Below are 23,874 nucleotides of genomic sequence, written 5' to 3'. Positions count from 1 at the left end.
TTAATAACCTTTTATCACAAAGTCCAGTTTATCTGGTTGGTAAGATTCGCTGGAGATCCTAGGGGAGTGTCTGTGACTCCATGGTAATACTCATATAGTGATCCAGTAGTTCACATTTATTACTGGCTTGGTGAAATCTAGTGATAGAATATACCCCCAGTTTGGGGTGTCTGCCCTATGTTCTGACAGTCTGACCTGAGATTGGCACTCATGGTTGTGAGCCAGTCCAGACAGCGTGACAGCAATGACTGAGGAAGAATGGTCCAGGTGGTTTGGACGCTAACCTGTAACCTGAGAGACCCAGCTCAGCTACCTGTTTAGCCCTGGATTTCCTGTGTGATCTTGGGCACGTGATTCTGTCTGGACAACAGTTCCCATCTGTCACATGGATATAATAGTACTGCCCTGCCCTTAACCTGTGGTGAGGATAAATATATTAAAGAGTTAGTGGTTAAAACAGAGGTGGTTGGAAACTTTGTTTCCTCATGAAATTTTTGTTGTTTTTTTTGTCAAAGAAAATCCCCAACATTTCTCAAAACTGAACTTTTTTGTCAGAAAACTGTCAAAAAACATTAAATTAAATTAAATATACAATTTTCAGCCAAAAATATTTGTTTTTCCAGTTTTCATTTCTTTAAATGAAAAACAGAAAATGTTCAAGGAAAGTGAAGACTTTCTGTGAAAATGTTGTTTGGTGAACCCTGCAATTTATCCATTGGGAAACATCGTGACAGAATGCTTTTGAGCACTCCTGGCTCAGATACTGCAGTCATGGCAGCCATCTAGACAGTTTAGATCGACAGAGCAGTGAATAATGAAACTTTTTTTCCTGATCATCTCTAGAGTTGAGTTATGACAGTTCCTTCCATTAGAGGCTATCATGAGGCTGATGTCATTATCAGATTAACTTCATCCATGGGCACCATTTAATTTGGTGCCTGAATGGGAACTGAGTTCTTCTGATCTGGCCTCCGGGCATAAGGAATAAGTTACATTCCATGTTCAGCACTGGATGAGTTGATTTTTCACCTGCTGTGAAGCACCAAGTATTGGCTATTGCCCAGAGTCACCAAGTAGGTCAGTGGCAAAACCAAAAACCAAGTCCCATGAGAGCTGGGTGCATAATACCTTGAAGGACCTGGGCCTGGAAGAAGTTCTGAATTCCTATCTACTGCACGAGCTTCCTTAGACTCCCTTGAAAATAAAAGCCCAAATATGTAATTTTTTGCACAATTCTGGAATCCTTTCAGGATGCAGAATAAAAGTGACATTTGAAAATGTGGCTCAAAATAATTATTGCAAATTTTGTTTTAAAATTAACAAGACAGCAAATACAAACATTGAAGGACTCCTGAAATGAGATGGACTTGGCATGTGAGGGAATGATACATTGTAGGCATCACCTTTGAATGGACTAAAATCTCACAATCTTAGGAGCTGCAGGAAGACAGCAGCTTTTGATTTTTATACCAGGCTCAGCAGTAAGTCATTATTAATGTTCACTTCCAAACATACACATGCACAAAATAATATTTGCCCATAAATACACAATCATGTACATGTAGAAACACACACACAATAATCCACAGTCACAACACACATGTAGCCACACAATATTTTTCACTAATAAACACACAATATTGTGTGTTCACAAACACAACAATAATGCACACTTGCACTCCAGAAGAAGCACTGATAGCACACACAAAAGTTACACAATATTTTTCAGTAATAAACACATGATATTGTACATTCACATCATGTATGTTCTCAAGGACACACACAGGATAGAAAACTCACATGCACATTGATTTTAACTCAGATATACACTCACAATAATGAACACTGACAACAACACACATGTGAGCAGTGTACTTGACTAGCAAACACATACTGAAGGCAAAGTATATTGCACTTATAATGTAATCTTACAAAAAGAAACACATAAGCCAGAGCTATACTAGAAACTTTCACCATCATAGCAATGTCAGCTTGGAAGTGTGATTTTTTTTTGCAACATTTCTATACCGGTTAAACCCCTAGTGTAAACGTGGTTAAACCAGCTTAAAAATGCTTCTGCAGTGTGGCTTGTTTCTCTCAGAGAACCAGTGTAAGCAATACCAGCAAAACTACTAGTACATTTACAATAGGAGACTTTGTTTGTATTGCTATATCAGCAAAACTTTTCCAGTGTAGACCTGGCTATACATTGTCTCACTATACATTCTCCCTCTTCTTCTCATATAAACACACAAACACACACTCATACTCAAACGCACACAGATTCTCCTCCATTTACTGCCATTGGGTAAAATTATCACCCCCCACCAAGTTATTTAGGTACCTAAGTCTTATTTTCAAAAGTGACTTTGGCACTTATAAATATAATATGGCCATATTTTTAAAGGTATTTAGGTGCCTATGGAGGATTACCTAAAGAACCTAGATACTTAATACCTATAGAAATCAATGGGTGTTAAGTGATAAGATGTTTTTGAAAATCTCACAACGCACCTAAATACCTTTAAAAATCTGGCCTGAGTGACTAAGGCATTTTTGAAAATGGAACCTTGTCACATAAGTGCTTTTGCAAATGTTACCCCTCGCCATGAGGCAGCCACCAGCCAGAGGCAGATACGATTGCTCACAATGGTGACGTATTGCAGCAGGTATCAGATGGTCATATAGAAGTCTCAGGACATGACATCAAAGAGGAAGAACTCCTTGCAGTCCATCAGGACGTGGAAGTAGGCCTGGGCATGGTAGCTAGGGAAGGAACTCGTCTCTTGATTGCTCACCATTGGGATGACCATGCTGGTGAGCAGGACGTCCAGGAGGGAGAGATTGGTGATGAAGCGGCATACTGGACTGGTGAGTTTGGAGAAGAAGACCCAGAGATTCTGGCTTTGTGATAAACTGTTATTTCATGTTAATAATCCAGAACCCAGAAAGGGAGACTAATTCCAATACACCAGTGGCAGGGCTTTATTTGATTGGGAAAGGAGAGTAACTTGTACAGTGTCAGGGTCTGACACCAGTTTGGTGTTAGCCTTAAGCCCTATCCATAACCCTAACCCATAACCAACAGGGACTTAAGTATATGTTTTTCTTTAAACCTTCAATGGGGCCACTCATGTGTTTAAAGTTTAGAATATGCTGAAGTGGCTGCGGAATCAGGGCCTTTGTACAGAATATTCAAAGTGAGTTTTAATTTCATAATCATGAGTTTTTGTACCAGATCCTCAGCTGGTGTAAATTCTCAGAGATCTATTGACTTCAACAGAGCTATGACAATTTAAACCAGCTGAGAATTAGCCCCTTGATTTTTCAGGAACCCACGTGTGATACTTCCATTTATTCAGAGAAACAAAACACGGCATGTTTAAAATGTATCCAGTCAAAACAGCTCGAAGTCCAAACACCAAGTACTTTTTATGAGCTGTTTGTAAATGAGCGATGGAGTAAGATATAGTCATAAAAAATCTTTGCTAAATAATGTTTAATGAGGAGTACTTATAAGAAAATCATGATGTGGACAAAGCCAATCATTAACAGGAAAAGAAGCACAATAATTTTCATAGATTATTTGTTATCTAGCTAGCTAACATAATTCATAATCAAAGAGAAATCTATCATTATGACTAAATGAGGTTGTGTGTAAGGAGAAGAAATGGTCCTATACTATGTTTTTGTTCGTCATATATGTAGTGTACAGCAGGAGGTGACACACCATCAGTTAGACTGATCCTGGAATACTGCATCCAGTTTTGGCGTCCACCTTTGAAAAAGATTTTGAAATATTGGAGATGGGACAGCAAAAAGCAATGAAACGTTTGAGGGATGGAGGAAAATGCCTGCTAGTGAGCTATTGAAAGAGCTCAGCCTGTTTAGATTATAAAAAAGATCAGGAGGTGACGTCATTGAAGTGTTTAAGTGACTTCATGGAGAGAAAATATTGGGTATTAAAGGGCTCATTAATCTAGCAGAGAAAAGCATAACAAGACCCAGTGGCTGGAAACTCAAAAGAGACCAATTCACATTAGAAATAGGGCACAAATATTCAACAGTGAGGATGAATCACCAAAGGAACAAACTAGAAAGGGAAGTGGTAGGAATTCCCCATTTCTTGATGTCTTCTAATGAAGACTAGATGCCTTTCTGGAACTTGTTTAGTCAAAAACTAGCTACTATGCTGTACAGAAAGCATGCAATATTCAGGGTGTCAGATTACATGCTCTAATTGTCTCTTCTGTCCACAAAGTCTGCTAATTTGAGAAAAACTGAGCGTAGCAGGGGAAGAGCCTCTCGTGTTCTATTGTGTAGTCGGTGTCATCCCAACAATGAAGTCATTGAGTGGGGTGATCCAGGGGAAGCAGCTCAAACATCCAATGTGGCTGGACAGGGGCAGGACATCAGCACTGCAGGGGAGGGGTGGGTGTGGCAGTGACATCACAAGGGGCTTTGGCAGGACCTCAGCCTATTGGACAAAGGTGGTGGGGAGGCGATGATCTCACAGAGAGAACTTGACATCAGCCAGGCAGGACAGGGGTGCAGGACAGGGGAAACCCTGGAGATCCCTGTGGCTTTGCTTCAGCATGTCTCCTTCTCGAAGTCTCTCATTGAGGACTGAGAGACAATTCACTTTCACATACATGAGCGCAAGGAGGACCCTCTTCGGAGTTTTCTCCTTTTCTTTTACTGATTTTGCTAGAAAACAGACGTCCCTGTATAGAAGGTAAGAGCCTCCGAGAGGTTTGGAACCTGTTCAGTCTGATCCATCAGGTGCTGGCTGATTTTTAGGAAAGGAAAACACTAGATTGTGGGGGCAGCATTTTATTTCCGACATAGGACTTTGTCCCTTAGAATCACTGGGGCCATTGGGGTTTCTCCTTTTTGTTTTCCCTTTTCCTCTGTCCCTCCTACCTTTCTCTTCTTGCTTCCTTTGTCCTTTTCCTCTGCTCTCCTCCCACCACCAGGAGTTCTGTGTGTGTAGTGGGGGCCGGGGGTGTTGTGGGAGGCCCTCACAGGGAGGTGAGACTGGAATAGTGCTTCAAGAGTGATCTCCTCGGTGCTGACCTGGGCCATTCTTTGGGCTATTTGATGAGAACCCGTCGCCTCCCACCCCTCAAAGTCTCAACCTTGATTGGCTGAGGAGGGGTCTATTGACAGGGAGGAAACTCTGGTCTTTGTTGTTGTCTTTTATGACCAAGCAAATAAGTCATAACCAGTTATATGTTTGACCAATGTTGATGCTGCTATCCATTAATTGTCTCGGAGCAGTTCATGATCCTCTCTAACATTCCAATTCTTCTAAAATACTTGCTGAATAATTACTATGAACAATTGTTGGTCTGTAGCTCATTTGAGAGCAACTCTGCTACTGACTGGCTGCATCAGCTAAGACAAGTCACTGCTCCTTTCTCAGCCTTAGTTTCACCTTCTGTCAAGTACGAATAACAATCCTCTCCTACCTACGTCATGACGGGTGGATGATGGGGATCCATTGAAGAGTGTCACTAATAGCAGTGCAGAATAGGAGGTGTCCTATCGCATTGAGCCATATCAGATTATGACATAATATTCTATTTTATTTGTATTTTATTATTTTGAAATTGTTAAGAGCAGCAACTACTTAGCTCAGACTAATTTGTTAGATCATAGTGTCTCCCCTTTGTGTAGGACGAGACAGTTTAATGCACTGTGACAAACAGGAGATGCTATTGTTTTGCAAACAAATATTTTTGCAAAGAATTTTCATCCTACTTGTTATGATTTCAAGAAACAAAGTGGTTTAGTCTGAATGGATTTTCTGACAGAAAACGGTTTCCATGAAATTTTTCACCCCTTATTTCCTGGGCTCTATCCCTGCCTCCGGGGGGGGGGGGGGGGGGGGTTGTTGTCTGTTAGTTAGAACAAGAGTCAGGACTGTTGGCTTCCTCTTTCTGGCTCTATCACCGCTTTGCTGTGTGACACCTTGGGTAGGTCCAAAGGGAATAGGGTCAGTTCTCTAACTCCAGGCAGCAGTGAGCCTGGGTGAGATAAGGGATGTTCAAGCCGTCTGCGAAGGAGAAAGGGATTTTTCCAGGTGTTGAACGTCAAGTATTCTAAACTTTGCTAAATGGCTAGTGTAGAGAAACAAGAAATAGTTGGGGCCAAACTAGAACCATTGTCTTTTTTAAAGCCCATTCAGGGATGTGAGTCCCAGAGAGCCATAGAGAGGGGGAGTAACTTGCCCAAAGTCCCAAAGATCAATAGGCAGCAATGGAACCAGGAGTGACACTCCCTCTCAAAGGCAGGGGGACCAGACATGAGGGCCTGGTTGTAATTGCCAGCTGTGGGAGGGACTGTGCAGCAGTGATTAGTGAAGGGGTCCATCCATGGTTCTGACACTCGGTGTGACCCTGAGCCGGTAGCTCAGGCCCGTTTGCCATCAGTAGGGTTGGGGTCCCATTGCTACAGCCCAGGGGGGTTGGGAGGCTCCAGGAAGGTGTATAAAGTGCTGGGAGGTCAGGATCCTGGAGGCGCTGTCACCACCGCACTAGGGCAGTGTTCTGCACCCCGCTGCTGCTGGCTGAATTTCTCCGTCCCTTGACAATAAGACAAACTCCTCTTTTCACAGACAGTTGATCGCCCACTGTCATCACCCTGCCTGCTGGCTGGGCAGGGTAACTCCTCAGATCACCACCCTCTCCAGCCTGCCTTCGGCTTGGAGAGTGAGGAGGAGGGTGAGGGACATCTGCTGACCCTGAACATCCGCCATCCATCATACCATCACCTAGAGCAAGTGAGTGGCATTAGGGTTCCTCGGTGGCTTCCCCTGTCTGTCTAGGAAGAGCAGAAACGGGAGAGAACATCTCCAAAGGGGGATTTCATTTGGAAACAGCCCCCAAGAGCCCCTCACTCTCAGACTGGGCAGGGCCTTCTCCAGAGCCATCTCCAGTGTGTTTGGAAAGGTTCCAGCAATGGGGCTCCCAGCCCTTCCCTTCTGGGACACTGTTCCCCAGGCTGAGAGTCTCTGAGCTGGGCCAGACCCTGTGAGCTGCTGAGCATGGAAATCAATGGGGAATGAGGAGGGCCCTGATCTTCCTGTGCCTAGGGTCTTTGTGACTTTGACGTGGGGAATGGTTTCCAGGAGAAGTCCGGACTCCTGGGTTCTGTTATTTCTCTAGCCTGGGCGGGGGAGTGTGGCCTGGGACGACAGGAGGGGGCTGCTTGTCCAGAGTAACCGATGGTCTTTGGGACTGACCCCATTGCTCTAAAAGGTTGAGACTTCCTGGATATTGCAGCAGCAGCAGGGATTATGAGGGGGAACGTTGGGAGCAGATCATGCAATGAACTCCTGCCAGTGTGCAGTGTGGAAGGCATAGGGACTAACCCTCAAACCTTGTACCCAGAAAGGGATTGGGAGCTAGTAAAGAGGGTTCAGGCAGAAGAACGGGTGTGGGGGTGCTTGGGGGCTCTACACTGGCAGAGAGGCGGGGTGTGATGTACTCGCAGAGGAGGGTGGAGGAGGAGAGGGGGTATCAGGAAGGTTGCGGGAGAAGAAGTGCAGGGGAGGGGGGAGGTGCAGGAGGAGAGGGCTGGGGGAGGGTACAAGGGGAGAGGTGTGGGTGAAGGGAGAGTACAAGGGGAAGGAGTGCAGCGAAGGAGCAGTGGGGGAGGTACAAGTGGAGGGGCTGAGAGTGGGAATGGGGTACAAGGGCTGAGAGGGGCAGGCGCTGACAGCTTCTTCCCCAGCCCCGTCCAGGCAGAGCCGAGAGGACAGATACTGACCCCCAGGTGCCTGAGCTGCGGGGGTCCCCCGGCAGGGCAGTATCCCCCGCTGCCCTGCTCGGAGCCGGGCTCTGCCTCTCCCCGCCCAGGGCAGGCAGTGCGGGGCTGAGGCGGGGGAGGTGCGCGGTGGGCTGGGTCCGGGGGCAGGAGGGGGCAGCGGCAGCTCCCTGGCCGCTCGGGCTGCCCAGCCACTCGCCCTGTCAGCGCGCGAGCCGGGATCCGCGCCCCCTGCCCAGCCCGGCGGCGCCCTGCCCAGCCCACTCGGGTGGGGAAACGCCGCGCCGCCCTGGGGAGACTCAGAGCAGCAGCGGCAGCAGGACCCCTCCTCCCTCGCTGCATCCCGGGCCCACTTCCCTCCCTCCCCGGCTCCTCACACCCAGGCTGGGCTGCAGTTCAGGCTGCCCGACCTGCTCCCGGCTTTTTGTGCCCCAAGAAAAAAAAGGGGGGGACCTGGGGTGCCGCCCCTTGGAAAGTGCTGCCCCAAGCACATACTTGGAGCGCTGATGCCTAGAGCCGGCCCTGGGCACTGGGGGCAGTCTGAGGTGGCTGCTGTGCCTGTGAAGGGAGGAGGGGAGGAGGCGCATGGCAGGCCCCCCCCCCGGCAGGTGACTCCGAGTCAAGTCCGATGGGGGCAGGACAGGGCTTATCCTGGCTGGACCCCCTGAGCCTGGGGGGCCAGGGAGGACCCCCCCTTCCCTGGGGCTCACTGCTGCCAGTGGGCAGAGGGCTGGGGGGGGGGAAGTCCTGCTCTCCTCCTCTCTGGCCCCCTGCCCCAGCCCAGAGCCTGCAGCCAGCACCCAAACTCCATCGCAGAGCCCGCATCCCTCCGGCACCCGAACTCCCTCCCAAAGCCTGAGGCGGGGTTGGGGTGGGGACTTGGACTCGTTCTGGGCACCTACTGCCTGCTGCCACTCCCCGGGGGAGCGGGGGTCTGCGAGTCCCAGAACTGCTGCCCTCAATGACCTCCCCCCCGGGCTCTGCCCCCCTGAGCGCCTGCAGGAGCCGAGCCAGCTACAGCCGGGCAGGGCCTGAGTCACAGTCAGTCCGTTCTGATCCCCCCATTGATCAGCTGTTGCTTCCCGCCCCGGTTCCCACTCAGTCACTCCGGATTTCAGCTCCTCCCCACCCCTTCCACCTTCCTCGTTCTGCCTCCACTTATGGCAGGGCAGCGGGGGAGGCTGAGAACTGGCTGCTGCTTTTTGCTGCTTTATTTCCCAGCCGGACCGAGCTGTGGCGGGCGGTGCTGGGCGGGGGAATTACTGAACCCAGCGATCCCCGGGGGGGCAGGAACAGCAGCGGGGGGGGGGCATTGACACCCCTACACTGGCTCCCCGGCAAACTGCCCCTCCCAGGCCCCTCCCCCCAGCTCCGGGCCCTGCGGGGGGGCTGGTACTTTCACAGGAATTTGCTCCGCCCCCAACCAGCCCGGGACACAGACCGGTACTTTCACTTCCCCTACTGCTCTACTTTCAGTTTTGCAGCGCGTGTCAGGCCCAGGCGGGGGGCTCGGCACCGTCACTTCAGCTACAAATGGCACAACAATAACGATGCCGGGTCGGGTCTCAAACCCTCCGGCGGCAGGACCCCGTGTGCGGCACTGGGGCTGCAGCCTCGGTGAGTGACCTGGGGACCAGGGCCGGATTTGGGGGCTCGTAACCGAGGTGACTTCCTGGGGTGCTGGGCTGGGGGGCGCCGGGCTCGGGGGATGTGTTTGTTGTTAGTGATAAAAAGAAAAATCAAATGTTTGATGTAAAATGTTTCAGGTTTTCCTTATGTGGCTCATTCGTGTAGTGCAGGACACCGCTGTCTGTAGGAATTTGCTACTTAGGGGGAGCACTTCATCTGCTGGGAACAAACTGAGCATGCTCAGTAACATCTGCTGAAGCCACTGCCCTTCACCGTGCCCTTACTAGGCATAAGATTCTGCTGAGTGCTTTGTACAGGGGTTAGAAAGGGGCAAAGGGGGCGAATCGGAGGAGGGGATGGCCAGGGTCTGAGCAGGGGGCGAAAATTGACTGGTCAGGGGAGTCAAGCAGCTGGAAGCAGGGTTAGGAAGGGGCGGAAGGGCAAAATCAGGGATGGGGGGAAGGAGCCAGATTTAAGTCTGGGGTGAGGCGCTGCCAGAGGGTGACTGAAGGCAAAACCCTGGCACAGGCAGGGGCAGAGAGGTGGGTGGAACAGAGGGGATTTTTTTATTTCCCCTCTCACAGACCAAACCTCTCAGGATGGGCTTCCCAGGGCTGGGTTCTTAAAGGCACAGGCATCCAAATGCATAATCATTGCAGCTCCTCTTTCAAGTAACCTACTGAATAAAGGTTACTGCAGCAGGAGACTTTATTCAGTGAGACCCGGAGGGGGGGGGCTGAACATCCCCCTAAATTTCCCATACACCCCTCCAGTGGTCAACTAGTTACAACAGTGTTGCCAATTTTGTCATTGGTGGGAAATTTCAATTGAAATTGAAGCATTAATATGCACTTCAAAAGCATATACAGTGTATGATAAAATACTTGTACCTGAGAAGTATAATAGCTTAGAAAACTACGAACAAAGACTGGCTTCCTCACACAGCTGTTGTTTTTTCTGACAATGTCGGCACATTCGTTTCGGCAATGTCTGCCAGCTTTATAATTTCAAAAATATGATTTGTAAGCAAGGTCTGAATGAGCTCTCCCCTGACAGCCAGTGATGAGTCAGGGGTGGGGGGAAGGCTTCAGGACCAGACGGTATTTACATGAACTCACCTACTCTGCCTAGTTTCCAGCAGACAGAGCTGTGTTGCCCAAGTGATCAAATGTTTGATGTAAAATGTTTCAGGTTTTCCTTATGTGGCTCATTCGTGTAGTGCAGGACACCGCTGTCTGTAGGAATTTGCTACTTATTATATTATAATTATAATTTTTTCATAAGAACGGCCATATTGGATCAGACCAATGGTCCATCTAGCCCAGTACTCTGTCTTCCAACAATGGCCAATGCCAGGTGCTTCAAAAGGAATGAACAGAACAGGGCAATTATTGAGAGATCCATCCCCTGTCGTCCACTCCCAGCTTCGGGCAAACAGAGGCTCTCAGAGCATGGTGTTGCATCTCTGCCCATCCTGGCTAATAGCCATCGATGGACAATATCCTCCCTGAACTTATCTAGTTCTTTTTTGAATCCTGTTCTAGTTTTGGCCTTTACAACAGCCCTTGGCAAAAAGTTCCACAGGTTGACTGTGGGCTGGTCTACACTAGGGGGGCGGGAATCAATCCAAGATACGCAACTTCAGCTACACGAATAGCGTAGCTGAAGTCGAAGTATCTTGGATCGAATTACCTGGGGTCCAGACGGCGCGGGATCGACGGCTGCGGCTCCCCCGTCGACTGCGCTACCGCCGCTCGCTCTGGTGGAGTTCCGGAGTCGACGGTGAGCACGTTCGGGGATCGATATATCGTGTCTTAACAAGATGCGATATATTGATCCCGGATAAATCGATTGCTAGCCGCCGATACGGCAGGTAGTGAAGACGTACCCTGTGTGTTGTGTGAAGAAGTACTTCCTTTTCTTTGTTTTAAACCTGCTGCCTATTACTGTCATTGGGTGACCCCTAGTTCTTGTGTTATGTGAGGGAGCTTTTCACTTTCTCCACACCAGTCAAGTGTTTTATAGACCTCTATCATATCCCCCCCTTAGTAGTCTCTTGTCCAAGCTGGAAAATCCCCCAGTCTTTTTAATCTCTCCTCATATGGAAGCTGTTCCACATGCCTAATTGTTTCAGTTGCCCTTCTCTGTACCTTTTCCAACTCCAATATAGCTTTTTTGAGATGGGGTGACTAGGACTGCATGCAGTATTCAAGCTGTGAGCATAACGTGGATTTATATAGTAAAAGTGGAGGAGCTTGGTTTGCCAGCCTGATCAGCAAAGCCAATGCTGACAAACTATGTGAAAAGGCTGCAAAACACCAATCCTCTGGACTACATCGACATGCAGAAAGCCTTATAAGCCAGTCATTGTCAAAGCCAATTTTAAAAGTACTTAATGAGGCTGTTAAGTATGCTGGAGACACAACACGGTTTATGCGAACAAACATGGCTGCACATCATACTTTTGCTTTAAGCAAGAGATACCACACACTACAAACTGGAGTCCAGTGTTAAGTGCATTGTCATTTGTTAATCCGGAAGTTGGACACTGGTTCTGATCAAGACCAGTGAATGCTCACTATCTTTCTGCAAGAAACTCAACTGACTGGTTAGAAGCATGCAGTGCCACACTGAAAGCCTCAGCAGTTGAAAAAGTGAAGAACTCTCTCACCGCATTCAGAAAATGTGCATAAATGGCTGATGAATGCACCGATGCAAATGGGTGTCAAGTATTAAGTCTGCCTACGTTCTCTTGATAGCAGTGGTAGGTCAGTAGAAGAATTTCTAGATGTTCAGGTTATAGAAGACACATCACCTGCATCTCTGACAAGCCACAACTTAGAAGAGTTAAATACTTGTCAATTGAACCCCAAACAGATGGCTGCTTGTGGATTTGATGGAGCTGTAAATTTCTCTGGAAAACATGGTGGAGTACAAGCTTTGCTCAGAGAAAAGTGTAACTCTAATCTCTCCTATACACACTGCAGAGGCCATCTACTCCAACTAGTGCTAGTACAAGCTGCAGAATCTTCAAAGGGCATTTAAAAAGCTATAAATTTAATCAAGTATCAGGGGGTAGCTGTGTTAGTCTGTATCCACACACAAAAACGAGGAGTCCGGTGGCACCTTAAAGACTAACAGATTTATTTGGACATAAGCTTTTGTGGGTAAAAAATCCACTTCTTCAGATGCATGGAGTGAAAATTACAGATGCAGGCATTATTATACTGACACATGAAGAGAAGGGAGTTACCTCACAAGTGGAGAACCAGTGTTGACAGGGCCAATTCAACCAGGATGGATGTAGTCCACTCCCAATAATTGATGCAGAGATGTCAATACCAAGAGAGGGAAAGTTGTTTTTGTAGTGAGCCAGCCACTCCCAGTCCCTATTCAAACCCAAATTAATGGTGTTCAATTTGCAAATTAATTTTAGTTCTGCAGTTTCTCTTTGAAGTCTGTTTTTCAAGTTTTTTTGTTCAAGTATGGCTACTTTTAAATCTGTTATTGAATGTCCAGGGAGATTGAAGTGTTCTCCTACTGGCTTTTGTATGTTACCATTCCTGATGTCCGATTTGTGTCCATTTATTCTTTTATGTAGAGACTGTCCGGTTTGGCTAATGTACATGGCAGAGGGGCATTGCTGGCACATGATGGAATATATCACATTAGTAGATGTGCAGGTAAATGAGTCCCTGATGGTGTGGCTCATGTGGTTGAGTCCTCTGATGGTGTCGCTAGAGTAGATATGGGCACAGAGTAGGCAATGAGTTTTGTTACAGGGATTGGCTCCTGGGTTAGTGTTTCTGTGGTGTGGTGTGTAGTCGCTGGTGAGTATTTGCTTCAGGTTGGGGGGCTGTCTGTAAGAGAGGACTGGCCTGCCTCCCAAGGTCTGTGAGAGTGAGGGATCATTTTCCAGGATAGGTTGAAGATCGTTGATGATGTGCTGGAGAGGTTTTAGCTGGGAGCTGTAGGTGATGGCCAGTGGTGTTCTGTTATTTTCACTGCTAGGGCACTGGTACAGTTGGTCAGTAATAGTACAGGACGATGATACAAGGATGATGTCTGGTGACCTGTGTGAAGTGAGCTGTTTGGTCTTAGTTTATTTCATAGGGAACTGGAGCCCGCATCACCTCATCCAGCATCACAATCGGCACCGATGCAGATGCTGTTTGGCATCTCAGCACAGACTCTGCTAAGTTGTTTTATTTTACTTGTACCAGGAAACCTGTGAAGGAAACTGACACTGTGCAGAGGGTTTTCTCTGATGATCTTGGGCTGCTGCTGAGTTTCTGTCCAGCTGCCTGCCCTTGTCACACTCTTCACAACCAGAACTCTGTCGGGGTGTCTCTCTAGTGCGGAGGGAAGCCTGGGCAGGTGGGTGGTAAATAAATATTATTTCCCTTATTACAGCTGGGCCCAGTGTATTCCTCAGTTCTTAGGCTGCTGAATTCACCTCTTGCTGCAGATATTGGGCTCCAGAATCTCCATCTGCATCTTTAGAAATCACAGGGGGGATTTTCAAAACCACATAAAACATTTGGATGCCCAGTTCCCATTTGAAATTAATGGGAATTGGGCACCCAATTCATATAGACTTCAAGGGCAGAAGGGGTCATCATGATCGTCTAGTCTGACCTCCTGAACATTGCAGGCTACAGAACCTCACCCACCCACTCCTGTAATAGACCCCTAGCCTCTGGCTGAGTTACTGAAGTTCTCAAGTCATGACTTAAAGACTTTAAGCAATAGAGAATCCACTATTTACTCTAGTTTAAATCAGAAAGTGACCCATGCCCCAATGTACAGAGGAAGACAAAAAACAAAAAAACAAAACAGGGTCTCTGCCAATCTGACTTAATATTCCTTCTTGACCCCCAAAATGGTGATAACTTAGACTTTGAGCATGTCAGCAAGACCCACCAAGCAGACACCTGGGAAAGAATTCTCTGTAGCAACTCAGAGTCCTCCCCATCTAATGTCCCATCTCTGGCCATTGGAGATATTTGCTACAGTCACAGATGGGGCACATGGCACTGTAGGCAATGTCATCATACCATCCCCTAGGTGGCTGTGAAACCCCAGCCTAGGTTTCTAGCTTTACGGTTGCAGAGATAACTTTGAAAATGGGAACAGGTAATGACTGCCTGAGTCTGCAGACAGCCTGAAACAGCAGCTCTGAAAAGAGAAAACTGCACCAGGCATCCGAGTCGAGGCCCCATGGAGCTTATGATGGTATGTTATATTATACGTTGTATTAATGTGGATGGAATCAATGGGCACAAAGAACCAAAGGTGTTAACATGACCCTGTCACTTTCTAATATTAAGCACTTTTAAACAAGTTTCGGGGTTTGGTTTTCAGAGACCTCAGCCTGCTGAGTACCATGGCAAACACACCATGAAATATTCCTTTAACCTTTTATTAAAGATTCAGAAAAGAAGGACAAACAGTTAAAACATTTGATATTTAAAGTATTGAGTCAGGCTGTCATTTTAATAACATGCCTTGTTTCCTTTAGCTGCAGAGAGATTTTAGAAGGAAGCACCCCCCTGTATGTCAGTCTTTATGGTTTCAGAGTGGTGGCCGTGTTAGTCTGTATCAGCAAAAGCAAAAACGAGCCCTTGTGGCACCTTAAAGACTAACAAATGAATTTGATCATAAGCTTTTGTGGGCTAAAACCCACTTCATCAGATGCATGGAGTGAAAAATACAGTAAGCAGTATAAATATTACAGCACATGAAAAGATGGGAGTTGCCTTACCAGGTGGAGGGTCAGCGCTAAAGAGGCCAATTCAGTTAAGGTGGAAGTGGCCTATTCTCAAAAGTTGACAAGAAGGGGTGAATGTCAAAGGAGGGAAAATTAGAAATGGTAATAGCTGTTCTTTTGAGTAAAAGGGAAGAAGTTAGTTGAGATGGGCTGGAGCTGCCATTACTTCTGTGAAAGTCCGATCCCGTTTCCTAGACAACCAAACAAGACAAGCCCAGGAGGGGAGAGAAAAAAACAGCAAAGAGAGGAAATGCACCTTCTGTCTGTGGGTCTGACTCTGACTTGCAGCCTCGCTGCTGGAGAATCACAGCACACAGTCTGATCAGCCACTTGAGGACAGAGCAAACTTTTACCAGCATCGGGTTGCTCAGGGCATTGCTTGTAGCTGCCTCTTTCTGGCCACAGGCTTACAGGACTGTTGCAAAATATACAGAAGGCAAAAGGAGGGGGATAGGACAGAGAAAGGTAGGTAGGGAAGGAAAAGGACACACGGGGTGTGTGTATGTGACAAAGTCTCTTATCCCAGGTAGTGTCTGGGATTTAGCCAGAGTTGGTGGAGGTGGTGATGCCACCTGGGTCCCTCCCTGGCTCGGTCTGGTCAGCACATCTCTCTGGATCAGGACTATGAAGGCCCAACCATGTAATGGAGGATTCTGAAGTCCCAAGAGATGGTGGGGGTGGCAGCCATGATGGTGAAGCTCGCTCTTTCCGGCTCACCTGTCTCCCAGTCAGCCAGCAGCAAATTTCCCCCCAAAATTCTCTGTTAGAGATCCCCAAGGGGGAGCGGTGGGTGGAATATCCCATCCTCTCAGTATTATGTTCACAGCTAGGCCTAATTTCAGACACACCCATTGTGATCCATTGATTTCCCATCCCACACTTCTCATGTTTACCAGGCATGATCTTAACACAGTCCTGGAGTTAAACCAGGAGCCTGTCTGTTGGGATTGATTCAGTCGGCCTGTCTCCCACCAGAGCTGGTACTTGGCATAAGCAGACTAAGCAGTAGCTTAGGGCCCCGAGCAGCTCAGGGGTCCATGATTTGTGGAAATAATGCAGTTAGAATTCTCAGGGGTGGGTCAGGGCCACCCCCCACTATTCCTGCTTAGGGCCCCCAATGGGGTAGCTCCGGCTCTGTTTGCAGCTCTTCCTATCAGCGTTTATTGTTACAGGCTATTGTGATATTTTATTAATGTTTGCTCCCTTCTCACAGCCCAGCTCACCATTCAGGGACATTTTTACCCTGAACATCACAACATTCCCCGGTGATGGAATTTAGCATTTTTCCAAGATCCCAGAGACTTCAGCAGGTTTGTTGCATGCAGCCTGGCACCATCTTGCTTTTTTGTTTCCCTGGCTTGCTGGCACCTGCGTCTTGGAGAAGAGCAGAGCAGCTGGGGCCCAGGAGAGGAGTGTCTGAGCCAGGATGACTGAACAACATTGCAGGAGCTGAGGCCCAAAGGGTGGGGCTGGGCCACCTGAAGAGTATAGCAGAAATCCCTATCCCCCAAATAGTCATTGGTTAATTTTGCATCAATGAGTATTTTCAGCCATGAGTCCTGCGTGTATTTGTAGGGTGGGGCTGGGAATGAGGAATATTCCAGGGCACTAGAGTAAATTAACATGGCCACTGAGTCTAGTGGCTGCTGAAGCAGACTTTGGTCCCATTGTTTACACAGGACTGAGGTAATTACAGCAACTCCTGGAGCACATTTACTGCGATCGCCAGTTGTAATTCTCCTGTGGGGCACTGTTGGGCGTGTGCAGGTGTTTTCATCATTAGCTCACCACCGTGAACTTCCAGAGTGAGAGGGTGAAGGATGGAAGGGAAACACCTGGGGCCAGATTGGGTGCAACTGATGCAGGGAGGGGGAGATTTTCTAAAGCTTTTAAGGGATTCAGGAGCACAAGCCCCATTGATCCTAAATCCCCTGTGGTTGTGAAAATCTCCCCCTCTGAGTGTAAATTGCACCTGTCTGTGCCCTCAAGGCCCTTTGCATTCTGGGGGGGGGGGGACGACTCACCCCAAGGGAGGGTAGGTGAGGCTGCTGTTTCCCTTAGGGGAGTTTCTGGCAGGGAGGGGGGAGCTTTACCTCTCACTGGCAGGCTATCAGCAGCCACCACCGAATGCAGGTGCTCAGTGAGTGACTCCCCCGCCAGCCCTGCGCTCACCTACTTCCTCCCCAGTGCGGCTGCTCTTTGCCGGCCCCTGCTGCTGTCCTGGCCTAAGGCAGGTTACAGCCACTTCACCCTGTCACAGCCCAGACCCAGCCAGAGCTTCCATCGGCGCTATGTGGTGTGAGCCCCGAGTGACGTCAGCCCTTGTGGGAAGCCCCCCACTGCCCTTCACAGCAACGCAGCCTCTTGCAGGCACCAGGGCCCATAAAGGCCTAGGGCCACGTTTCCAAGAGAGCTCAGCTCTGAACTGCTCCCAGGCAGGCGCCTGTGTGACGTGGGCAGGTTCCCCAGGGGCTCTGAGCAGCCGCACTTGGGAGGGCAGGGCGGGTGTTGGAGCAACCCCTTACAGGTCTGCATTGCACCCCAAAATATCACAGACACTGCAGAAAAGGGTCACAAACATGATTTAGGGGCTGGAGCAAACGCCTCACAGTAGGGGACTGAAGGAGATCGATCTGTTCAGTTTAGCAAAGAGACGAGTGAGAGGTGACTTTCTGTCATGGATTCACAAGGCCTGGTCTGTGCCCTGGCCTTCAGCCAGGCCCTTGGGAGTGACCCCTTGATTGTGCTGGACCCCACGATCCACACAATTCCACAGAGGCAAGTCCATGGCTTCAGTGACTCAGAAACTGGGCCTTTGAGCACCAGCAATCCCTGGCTTTCTCCACGGGTCCCTGCAGCAAGTCCAACCAAGCCAGACTCCTGCAGGAGACTTGTTCTACCCCTTCAGGGCTCAGTGTTCTCAGTGAGTATCTGCAGAGACACCAGGCACCTTTTCCACACCAAGTAACCATGTGTTAGTCACCTGGCCTATAGAGTCTGAAAGTCCTTAGGTCAGCACAGAGAAGCACAGTTTAAGAGAGGGTTCAGCCTGGCCAGAGCTGGGGCTCTGCCGAGCCGTGCTGCTGGAGGGTCCCGCTTGGCTCCCTCTCTCCCGGTCCCTTTTTTGTCTCTCAGTCCCAAGTGAGTCCCTGTGTCTCTGTCAGCCCAGTCCTTTAACACAGACACCTGGCACCTTCGCCCTTTGTGCTCCAGCTCCCGGCTATTGCTCCTCTTCCCTGTAGAGAGGTGGGGGGAAGAAACTTGCTCTAGGAGTTGATGCTTAATCGTTGAGGCTTCCCATTGTCTTTTCAAAATCCTCCATTGATATGGGTTGATTCCAGCCCAGACAGTCCGAGTGGCTCTACATCTCAGACACCTAGCCTGTTCGGCCACGTCCCAGCGAGAGAAGCAATTCTTTCCCCCGAAGCAGTAGCGATGCCAAGGGGATCAGTACAGAGTCCTACCAATAGTTCATAAAAATATTTTAGTAAAATTCCCCACCTGTCACACCTTCATGAAGAAAATACATGGTACTAAAGGGCTCTTTAATACAGTGGAGAAAGGCATAACAAGAACCAACGGCTGGAAGTTAAAACTGGACAAATTCTCATTAGAATTAAGGAACAGAATTGTAACTGTGAGGGTGATTAATCATTGGAACAAACTACCCAGGGAAGTGGTGAATTGTCCGTCTCTTGCTGTCTTCAGATCAACGATCGGTGACTTTCCGGAAGATGCTTCAGTTAAACACAAGTTTGGGCTCAGTACAGGGGTAAATGGGTGAGAGTCTTTGGCCTGTGGCACAGATCAGACTAGATGATCTAATGGTCCCCTCTGACTTTAGTCTATGAATATTGGGAAGTGCGCTAATGTAAACAGAACTGATCAGTGGACCAGGGCTATGAAAGTCAGACAACCTGGCACTGTCACTGCATCCCACTTACTTGCCATCTGGTTTGTTATTTCTCCTGTTCCCCAGACCAAGCTATGATGACGGGGAAGGTTCCCTCGTTCTCCCCCGGCACCACAGTGAGCTCCGCTCTGCCCGGCTACATCGCTCTCTGCCTCACTCTACAGGTTCACAGACTGGTGTCAGGTAGGAGCTCTGGGATCCTCACTGGGTTTGCTGCTGTTGCTATTGCTGGTCATCACCATCCACCTCACATCACTGCCTTGTCTTGTAAATCATGTCTGATCAACCTGCCCACAACCAGCAGCATGGAGAAATCACAGGCTACACCTGGGTCCCCAGTAACCATGGTTACTGTCTATACACCATCTTGTCAGGCCTTGACACTACATCCATCCTACTGCTTTGGCTGATTTCTGGCAGCTTCTAAAACACAGAACACAGTGAGCACCACTACAGGGCTCGCAAACTATTTAAAAGGACACTATCCAATTCCTATACACTGCACTGACAGACTGTATACGTCACAAATCAGACTCTTCAGCCACGAAGGAGTCCTGAATCCTAGGCTCTCCAGTTTAGACGTAACAACCCACAAGTCATTCATGCTGCACTAGGCACATCTGACTAGGGCTCAGAGATAGACCTCACCTCACAGTGAGGATGTGAGGATATTTGCTGGCTTCTTCATTCTGTGCCTTCAGTGAAGCCCTGATAGTGACCCACTCCACCCCCCGGGGCTGGCTCCACAGCTCCTTGGGCATTTTGGTTCCCTCCTGCTGTGGTTTCCATCCTGTTAATTTAACCAGCTCTCTCCGTCTCTCCTGATGCTGAGTCTCTGCACCGAGACTCCCACATCCTGTGCAGTTCCATAGTGACCGGTTCTCTGTTTCCTGCTCTTTTCTATCTGCCTCCTCCCCTCCCTCCATTATCTGACCTCTGACTTTACCTTTAAAGCCATTGCTTGCATAGTGATGATCTGTTTTCATATCTTTACACCTTGTCAGCCTTCACACCACCCCTCCTGCAGATGAGGAGGCCTCTGTGCTGGAGCAGCACGAAAAGGCCTTGGTGTATCAGAGAACCAGGCCCCCGTACCATTATCCCCAGGGTGCCCATGAGAAGTTAGAGCTTTATTCAGAGATAATAGGGACAGTGTATAACACTCACATGTGAACTCTGTGTGACAGATATTGCAGCCACATGCAGCATTTTGGGGACTATTAAATTCACTTTATGAATGTTCTGTTTATTTTTGTACCCCTTTATCAATGGTATCTATACATGTTATATGTATCTTTGTGGGATTGGGATGGTAATCTATGCCATGGGGGAGGGTTACCCCATCTCCTTCAGAATGTACAGACCATGGGGTAATTACTTGTGGGACAGGTAACCGCTCCAGAGAAGTACCACCCCTCAGGAGAGTTGCATAAACTGGGTTAGACCAGGTCCCAGAAGCCCAAGAGAACAAAGATGTTTGGTATAAAAACTTGGATTTGAACTGACCAGAGGCCCGAGATCTTGGGCTGCAAAGTGACAGGATCTGTTAACCAAGAGGACAAACCCTTAGAGAAAGGTTTGAATGACTTTGGACCCTACCAGAGAGTCCCATGTGCCAGATGAGAATCCTTTGGTATAAGTGTAACGTGTTCAGACCTTTGATTGGTTTATGGTAAGTTTTCTCTGTCAGGCTTTTGTCTTTAAATGGTCTCTCACTTCTAACGCAGGGCGCTCTCTTACTGTGTGTTTTACTGCTCAATTAATGCCATCCCCAGCCCCCATGCCAAATTAATTTCCTTTTTTCATTGTACATTTCACAGCACAGTTCACAGTGACTGGACCTGATCACCCAGTCATTGCCTCCATTGGCGGGGAGGCCATCCTGCCCTGCCACCTCTCCCCCAGGATGAGTGCTGAGAACATGGAGGTGAGATGGTTCCGATCCCAGTTCTCTCCAGCTGTGCACCTGTACCGTGATGGGCAGGATCAGTTCGGAGAGCAGATGTTGGAATATCGAGAAAGAACTGAGCTCTTGAAAGACGACATCACCAATGGGAGAGTTTCCCTGAGAATACGCGATATCCGACCCTCTGATGATGGGCCATATGTGTGTTTTTTTCAGTCCGGTGTCTCTTATGAAGATGCTATATTGGAACTGCAGGTGGCAGGTCAGTAATTTCTTCTGATGATTTAATGTCTTCAATGGTGTAATAAGTGGAGTCACAGGGTTAATTGTGAGATGACACAATTTTTCTCATTATAGTGGGGCAGTAAGTGTGCTCTGTATAAGGTTGATTCTAGTTTGCTGTTTAATATCCATTTTTTCTAAGTTCTCTAAAATTCACACGCATACTCAGATTGTTTTGAAAATTGCTGCAACTCATTGGAGTCTGGGGTCGGGTTAGTGGCCCAAATGTGAGGTCTTTAGAGCAAGGAATTAATGAGACACACTAATACCCCTAAACAGTCAGGTGACATTAACATGTTGTGGTTATTACAACTATTTTATGCACACCTGGGGCTGAACAATGACTCTGATCCTCCCCAAACTGATGCCACCAGCTGGGATTGATCTCAGCACGTGTCTGGCCCCTTCAGGGTAACAGTGGTTGATACACAGGGACCTGTAGCCCAGAGCCTGGTCTAAGAGTGGGCGAATTGGGGAATTCCCCGCCCCCAGCACACGTAGAGGCAGGAGGCCTGACCCCTGAAGGTGCGGTCAGAGAGACCAGCAAGGGGACAGAGATGTAGCTAGTTCTGTAACCATGACATGAGGCTTAGGTCAGGTGTAGCGAACTCCTGGTCTCCATTCAAACACTGCTGCACACAAACCATCCCTGACTTGCAAAATTTTATCGCCTCATCACCCTTGCCCTGAGGATTCCTTCTGGGATGTTGCCTTCACTTACCCCTCACCAAGCCTGGAGATCACTGGCATATCTGACACCAGACAGCTGACAATCCCCATGGCAAGGAGTCTGTGCCCCGCTACTGACACAACCGACACAACTCAGCACTGAAATGAGGCATGATCGATCCCTTAAGGTACACCTGCACCTCTCCGCATATCACAGTGACAGCTCTGCCAATAGGCTCCAAACAATCCCCTCCACTAGTCATTACAGCTACACCGAGCACAGTGCATGTAGCTTTAGTGCATGCAGCCAATTCCCAGTGGTTATTGCCATCTCCAAAGGGGCAGAGTTAAGGTTGTTTGGCTTTTTGCCTTCACTATGGATTTCCTGGTTTTAGAGGTCTGAGTTTTGCGGAAAAAGGCATTCTGGAAGGGCAGGAAATAACACAGAGTTAAGGCTGCCTGGAGGTAACTAAGTTTTTTGTCAGTGAATAGACATGAGGGAGGATTACAGGAAGGGGGCATTGTTTGTGTCGTGTTCCACAGATTTGAATTGCAGCATGTATCTGCCTGCACTGCAGCTGCATCCCTGTGTTCAGTGTAGCTGTACTGACCAGTGGAGAGAGTAGTGGGGACAGGGTCTCAGAGCTGTCACTGTGCTATGGAAGGGCAGGAGATAATATCACCAGGCAGCCTGAACTCTGTGCTAACCAAGGTTTTGTCAGTGAATTTTCTAGTTGTTTTTTATTTTTAACAGAAAGGGAAACGTTTGTTGTAGGAGCTAGTGGCCATTTATGTGGTTGTAGTTCTCACCTAGGTTTGCAGTTGCTACACGACTGTGCCTAAGTAATAATCAAAAGTATAGTATGGTGCTTTTCTATTAGTAGACCTGAAAGAGCTTCACATCATTATCCCCATTTTACAGATGGGAAACTGAGGCACAGATAAGAGAAGTGAGTTTCCCAAGGTCACCCAGCAGCTCAGTGGCAGAGCGATGAATAATCCTAGTCTTGGGAACTCTTTGTTAGGCCACTCATTTGCTCCGTGGTTGCTCACTGCCCCTCCCCCTGTATGTTCTGTTATAATGCAATGGGGATAATGGTCGTGCTGTGCAATGTTTGCAGTGTGTAGCTGGTAACAGAGCTGGTGAGAGAAATCTCATCCCAGGTCTCTGTCCCAACACCTTGACAGTTTTATTACACAGCGGCTACTTTAAGCATGTGAGAGAAGACTGATGTGTCTGTTTCCTTCTCCACCATCCCCCACGACATGTAGCTCCCCTCTGCCCTGCGTTTCTGGGGGCCCACATCACAGGCAGCAGCTTACTGGTGGGCCACACAGTACCTCGGTTACGTAGCCTGAGCTGCACACTGAGCTGGGCTCCTCACCCCAACTACCAGGCCTAGCTGGGCCCCCCGCCCCTGGTCCAGCCAGACTTCCCCAGCCATGTTGCAGGCTCACCCAATCCAACTCCCCCTCCCCTACACACTCTGGCAACCACACACAGGGGTGATGTGTATTTTAACTATTCATTTCCTGCGTTTCAGATGTTTACATTTTCACCACATTCAGGCCCCACCCCACTCCCTGTGATCACAGATTACATGTGGGGGTTAGACACCCCAAGAGTGGCAGGGGATCCCAGATCCCAGGACATACAGTGGGAAGAAAATGGGGTTCAGAGCCCTGCAAAAGGGTAGGGCTCCCCCAGATCCCAGAGTGGGGAAGGGGAGAATTTGGGGCTGACAGAACTCCCTGCCCCTAAACCCACAACTTTTACTGTCACCCCTCACAATCAGGGCCGGCTTTAGCAAGAGCGGGGCCCGATTCCTGGGGGCGGGGCTTGCTGCAAGCCCCGCCCCCAGGAATCGAGCCGCGCTCCCACCGGGGTTGCCGGGCTTCGGTCCGACCTGGAGCCACGCCGCGGGCGGGGGGGGG

At 48.6% G+C, this 23,874-nt stretch overlaps 1 protein-coding gene and 1 long non-coding RNA gene across 3 annotated transcripts in view; one reads left to right on the top strand and one right to left on the bottom strand.

The window, feature by feature from the left end:
* Window positions 1–23,874, bottom strand: part of LOC135975049 (uncharacterized) — a 234,349-nt gene that overhangs the window by 24,107 nt on the left and 186,368 nt on the right. The gene's annotated exons all lie outside the window — the stretch shown is intronic.
* LOC101951870 (butyrophilin subfamily 1 member A1-like) overlaps window positions 9,120–23,874 on the top strand; it is a 207,180-nt gene continuing 192,425 nt past the window's right edge. Inside the window, exon 1 of one of the 2 annotated variants that reach the window (XM_065564942.1) lies at window positions 9,120–9,387. In XM_065564942.1, the coding sequence (XP_065421014.1) occupies window positions 9,321–9,387 (67 nt within the window). In that variant the 5' untranslated portion in view covers window positions 9,120–9,320. The remainder of the gene's footprint in view (window positions 9,388–23,874) is intronic. The other variant, XM_065564941.1, reaches the window with a different exon arrangement.

This window comes from Chrysemys picta, chromosome 12 (assembly GCF_011386835.1).
Source record: "Chrysemys picta bellii isolate R12L10 chromosome 12, ASM1138683v2, whole genome shotgun sequence".
NCBI classification, from domain to species: domain Eukaryota; kingdom Metazoa; phylum Chordata; order Testudines; family Emydidae; genus Chrysemys; species Chrysemys picta.
Note: the sequence above shows the minus strand (reverse complement) of the source record. Positions and strands in the feature narration are given on the sequence as shown.